Source organism: Chinchilla lanigera, unplaced genomic scaffold (genome assembly GCF_000276665.1).
Source record: "Chinchilla lanigera isolate Chin_1 unplaced genomic scaffold, ChiLan1.0 scaffold00033, whole genome shotgun sequence".
Lineage (NCBI taxonomy): Eukaryota > Metazoa > Chordata > Mammalia > Rodentia > Chinchillidae > Chinchilla > Chinchilla lanigera.
Window position 1 is genome coordinate 9,067,727 of NW_004955434.1, and position 6,265 is coordinate 9,073,991.

General features: G+C 45.6%; 1 protein-coding gene across 1 annotated transcript in view; it reads left to right on the top strand.

Annotated features, from left to right (window-relative positions):
* Window positions 1-5,916: 5,916 nt before the first annotated feature.
* The window catches only part of Rcl1 (RNA terminal phosphate cyclase-like 1), a 63,745-nt gene continuing 63,396 nt past the window's right edge, over window positions 5,917-6,265 (top strand). Inside the window, exon 1 of the mRNA XM_005388652.2 lies at window positions 5,917-6,224. Within this exon, the coding sequence (XP_005388709.1) occupies window positions 6,089-6,224 (136 nt within the window). The 5' untranslated portion in view covers window positions 5,917-6,088. The remainder of the gene's footprint in view (window positions 6,225-6,265) is intronic.

Below are 6,265 nucleotides of genomic sequence, written 5' to 3' on the forward strand. Positions count from 1 at the left end.
CACTCAGCTATTAAGTCATCAGTGGATTTGTGGTTAGTGCCCCCTGCAACACATCCAACTTTGGGGCCGATATTTTTAGATCTTTAGTAACAGGTGCTAACACACACACAAAGGAGACATCTAGGTATTATGTACCTTACGACAGAAGCGCACACTGCGAAGTATGAAGTATGCCTCCGGCCCCCCACAATTGAACTCTGATTTTATGAACCCTTTAGATCAGTGGATTTCCACTGGGAGCATTTTGCCCCCTAGGATACATGTGGCAATGCCTGCAGACAGTTTTGGTTGTCACAGCTGGGGAGGGGACGCTGCTAGCATCTAGTGAGTAGAGGCCAGGGTTGCTGCTAAACTTTCTTTACTGTAGAGGACAGCTTTCTATGATGAAGAATATTTGTCACAAGATGTCAATAGTGTAGAGTTTGATATATATCAAATAAGATATATCAGAGGAACATGTCAGATGACACCATGGGGATCTAGATCATGGGAAACTCTACAAGATAATCAAACTAGTGTCTTTACCAAAGGAATTCCAAGGGAGTTGGAAAGAGAGAGTTAGGTTAGAAGATATGAAACAGATTAAACAAATAATTCTGATTCAAATAAACTATAAGAAATGGAGACTGCGTAAGTATGGGTATTTAAGATAGTCCTTACAGTACCTGCCTGGCAAGCACAAGGTCATGAGTTCAATTCCCAGTACCAAAAAAAAAAAGTCCTAAAATGTCAGGAATATATTGTTTATGTAACTATCTACAACCAATCTTAGGTGTCAGTTCACATTTGAACTTTCATAACTACAAATCATAGTGTTTCATAATTATAACATAATGGCTTCAAGACTGACAACTGGATACCCAGGCAAGGTGGTGCATGCCTGTAATCCCAGCCCTCAGGAGGTTGAGTTAAGAGGATCAGAGGATCATCATGAGTTAGGGGCCAGCCTGGGCTACAAAGTGAGTTCAAGGCCAGCCTGAACTACATAGCGAGACCCTGTCTCAAAAACTAACTAAATAAATAAATAAATGAGAGACTGACAATTGGTGCCTTAAAAATTCTACCAACTTTCTTATCATCTATTGGTGATCTTTCATTTTCATAACCAATGAGATATAGTTCACAGTTGTGTAGCAAGACATAAATCCTTTACCTGAAGGCAAAGAAGGAGAAAGTTTGTGTGTATGCATATGCAGGATAGTTAACATGGCTGTTCTACTGTCTTGTATTTCTTTGCTGAAAGAAACTGTCAATGAGTCCTTTGTATGTCTATATCTGTTTTCAGCTTTGTATGTCTATATCTGTTTTCATGAGAAACCACTGTGAAGATATCAATATGTAATACAACAAGCATTGTTAATTCCCTACCACTCTGTTTGTAACTCTGTACTGTCTGTACTGTTCCTTTGCTATTTTGTAAAATGTCGACTGTCTGTTAATATTTTCCTCCTTTTATTTTTAAAATAAAAAAAAATGCAAAAAAAAATAAATCCTTTACCTAGGTCCTTTCCTCTAAGCTCTGAGATGAGCACACAACTTTCAAATTTCACCAGTATTTTTACTGCTTTAGGAAAACACATGAAATATCACAACTAATGGTTCTCACAGAATCATAGGAAAATTTAAAAATTATTAGTTATCCCTGTCTGTAGTTGTCATCTAAATGCAAATGGCACTCAGGCTATCTTCCAATTTAGTGTTTTAACATTCTTACATTCTTAGCTATTCGCTTGGGAGAGGGGGATTGTCACAGAGGGGTGTGGCCATATGCTCTTTGAGCTTCTTCAAACTCTGATAATCTACGTTTCCCTTTAACTAATCAGCTAACCCCTTTTACTACAGGTTTGACTAAGGTATACAAAGTGTGACTGAAATATATAGTGAATGTTTAAATTTAAAAAACATCATTATAGTAAAGACACATTGTCATTAATCTCCCTTAAACTATCCACCTCCTTGGACACACATATCTCATCCTTCTCGCCACTTTCCGAAATAATCCTGGAAATCCTCTTTGTGTCTTTAAGAGGTGTGATTAAAAATACCACAAATGCTGCTGCGAGGCACCATCCAACAGAAAGGCAGGCTTCTAAAAACACTAAAGTGTATCCTCATCCCCTTCATTCACTGGCTCTGGCACCTCGTGACTTCTGGCTCTTTTCAACAGTAAAAATGACCATAAAAGGTAAATGTTTTTAATTGATTCAGGACATCATGGCAGCAATGACAGCAGAACTAAAGACACTCACGAAAGAGGACTTCCACGACTGCTTCAGAAAGTGGGAAGAAGGATGGCATAAATGGGTACACAGAAACGGAGATGTTTTGAGGGAGGTTAACAGCAGTGTGTCTTTTATTGCAATAATTTTTTTGAGATAGGGTCCACAATGAAATGCAAACTGGCCTTGAACTCACTATGTAGCCAGGCTGGCCTCCAACTCACAGCAATCTTCTTACCTTAGCCTCCCAAGTGTTGGGATTTCAAGCCTGTGCCATCACGCCTAGCTTCTACTGTAATACATATTTTAAAATTTAAATTTTTAGATCATACCTCACAGGAAAAGGATCAGGCTTTGGAGATCAGACAGACCCAGTATATTAATTTTCATGAGCTGTGTACCAGATTTCCATAAACTTAGTGGCTTAAGCAGTTGGTCAGGAGTTCCAGCCTGGGTCTGATAGGCTCTGTGTTTCAGGATCTTACAAGGTTGCAGTCAAAGTGGCAGCCAGAATTAGAGTTTCGTTGGCGGCTCAATAAGAAAGGGTCTACTTCTCTACTCAGCATGGTAGCTAGCAACGTTCAGTTTCTTGCAGCTACAGGATTCATGGTGGCTTGCTTTTTGAAAGCCAGCAACAGAGAAAGACTCTAAGCAAGCCTACTATCAAGACAGACTCTTACATAAGGTTAATAGTCAGGGGGGTGTGTATGTGTGACATCCTATCCACTCTTGTCACATTCTATTGGTTAGAAGTAAGTCACAGGCTCCACCCACACTCAAGGAGAGGAAATTACATAAGGGCATAAATACCAGGTCCTAAGGACAATCTGTCTGCCCCATTTGGACTGCCTCTCTTGTGAACTCTGTGGTATTTGACAGTTACGTAGCTTCCTTGAGTCTCAGTAGCTCATTTGAAAAATAATTCTAATTAATATTATTAAAATTAATAATTAATTTTGGACAATTAAGTTACTAAGGTCTCGGTATCACATGCCACAAGTCTTGAGAGATGGCAGGAGTTTAATCAGTGACTTCTTAATATGTAAAGCACATCATGCAAGTTTTCTACCTAAACCCCTCTGAAGACTACATCACTCTCACTGTGGTCCAGATAGCATGAGCTAGGGATGCTCAAAAGTGGTCAGAGGCTGGCTGGGAACCGGAATCATATAGGCCTTGCTTACTTCCCTGTCAGTAAGGTCATGCTGGCTGTCAGGTAGCCTTTCTATGTCTGTCTGTCCATCTGTCTGTCTCACCCTTTCTTGTAAAACAGCTTCACTAACGCTAGACTTCTGCCAGATCTTACTATATACACATATATTTAACATACATATGTGTCTGGTTTTGCCATTTATTAGCTAAGTCGATTTTTGTTTGTTTTCAGACAGTCTTGATAACTTGCCAAGGGTGGGCTTGACTTCCAGATCCTCCTGCCGTAGCCTATCAAGAGTACTGGGATTACCATGCCTAGCTTTAGCGATGTCATTTTAAACAAGCCATTCATTTTTTTCTGAATTGCATTTCTCAATTTGAAAGCCAAGATTTATGGTATTTTGGAGTTGCCCAAAAGATCCCAAGGCAAGTGTTGGAATGCAAATAATTTATTTGGGATTTAATCCCAGGACAAATCAGAGGGAATTGGGAAGTGATATGGGCAGGTGAAAGAAGCATTGAAAGTAATTAACCAAGCAAGTTATTGCTGTAGGCAACAGGAATTTAAAACTACTAGGGCACCCTGGGGAAACCCTGCAGGATCTATGTCTTAGTCACTTTCCTCCTTGCTGAGGCACAATACCCCACACCCACTAGTTATGGGAGAAAAGGTTTATTTTGGCTTACAGTTTGCAGAGGTTTCAGTCCACAGTCGGCTGGCTCCAAGGCAGGACAGCATGGCAGAGGGACATCACAGAGGAGAAATGGCTCAGGGCATGGGAGCCGTTTACAGAGGAAATTCCAGAGCCAGGGAGCAAGAAAAACCCTTCCAGGCCACGCCCATAGCAACCGCCTCCTTTGACCAGGCTCCACCTCTCAACCCTACATTTAGCCATAAACTCATCCGTGGAATAATCCACTGTTTATCCCACCCATGATCCATCACCTCCCTAAAGCCCCACCCACAAGTGAATGAGGCTTTCGGAGGATATAAACCACAACGATCTTGTGTTTCAGAGCTCTCTCGCCAAGGGTAAGAGCTGGGGTATTCATACACCATGTCCTGTCAGTCATTAATTGAAGACTGGGGTGAAATTGAGGGGGTAGGGTGGTTATTAATTCTCCGGTACTGCTGGTCTGCTGAATTCCCTGCAGGAGAGGAAAAAAATCCCTCAAGCAGAGATGAAGGTACTGGTAGAAGAAAACTGATGGGGTTTACACTGAAAATAATAAGACCTGAACGATATGAGCAGGGCATGCTACAAGGGATAATAGTTGTTAAGACTGTTGAGTAATTTAATGAGATGACATTTTAAAAAACTACAAAAACAACACTCCAGGTGCAACACCGTCTTTCCTTGCTTTAGCATTCCCCATAAAAGCATTGGGGAGAACCCCTCAGGGAGTGCAGGAGCTTTCCAACATCCCCCACCTGAACCCTGTCAGCTCCCTAAAAGGCTACTTCAAGATATGGCATTAATATAAACTGGGTAGTCTCTTATGTCAGGGGACTTCAGGGTTGATTCTGTTAAGTTCTATCTACAGCTAATACTAACCTGCTACCGTTTAGGAAGTCAGAACCCCCTGTGTTCTTCATAACTTACTCTTACCCTCCTAAGGTTGGTTTTGTCTTTTAATCGCATTCCAGCTCCGACCCATTGCAAACACTCCTGTCGCCCATCCCGACTCCTTATTGCGTTCCGGACCTTATCCAAGAATGACTGCAAATCTACGTCATTATATTAAACTACTAAGCTTGTACCCATTTGATAGTTAATCGTTCATCTTTGAAGGTAAGAGAGCGAAATGATGGCATAGGACGATTTTGGTGTACAGGATTCGCGGACTGAGAAGAGGGAAAAGCTATACGTGCCTACGTTTTGAAGTTATGGCAGCGATCCATTTTGAAGCGTGAGAGGTGAAGGGTCTGTCTTGGCATGGAGTGCAGTGAACAGGGGCAGATGAGAAAGGCGCAAAACAAAAGGGACAGCGGCCTGGCGTCAAAAGACTCGGGTCCCAGGACAGGTGGCCGCTGTCAGCTTTGCAATTTCCCCGAGCCCATCCTGGTGTTTAAGGCAGGAAACCTTCGAGGCGGGCGAAGCGATCGCGTCGGATGCGCGCTCCGCATCGGGCAACAACAGGGTAAGCGCGCCAACCCTGTTTTCTCATCTGTCAGGAAAGGAACCGGGGACGATGATACCATTCTCGCGGCTGGATCGCGATTAGTGATGCTGAGCACACACACGTAGTGGGCACTCTACCGGAGTCTGTCGCCTCCCCCGGGCTTCACTCCCGGGAAGCCCCGCGGAGACTCGCGCGCGCAGGTTCCCGGGCAGACTGTCTGCGGCCCTCCCGCCGCGCGCTGTTGCCGGGGCTCGGGCACCGCCCAGCTCCACTCGGGCCAATGGCCGCGCGGTCTGGGCGCCGCCCAGCTCCGGAGCCGGCTAATGGCAGCCCGGATGCTGAGCCGGCCAATAGCAGCGCGGCCCGGCGCCGGGGCCGCCCCAGCCGGGCGGGGAGGCGGCCGCTGACTCCGCCCCGCTCCCCTCTGACCCGGTGTCTTGTCTCTCCGTCTTCCTGTTCCAAACCACGTGGACGCGCGGGGGGCTGCGGGGCTGAGGCCGCCGCCGGGGCCGCCGTCGCGGGAGTCGCCACCCCCGCGCCCGTGCGAAGTCTCCGCGCGCCGGCCGCCCGGGCCTGGAGGTGGGGGCGCGCCCATGGCCACCCAGGCGCACTCCCTCAGCTACGCGGGGTGCAACTTCTTGCGCCAGCGTCTGGTCCTGTCCACCCTGAGCGGGCGCCCCGTCAAAATCCGAAAGATTCGGGCCAGAGACGACAACCCTGGCCTCCGAGGTAACGGGGCGGGCGGCGCCTGGCGGGGGCGCGGGGCGGCG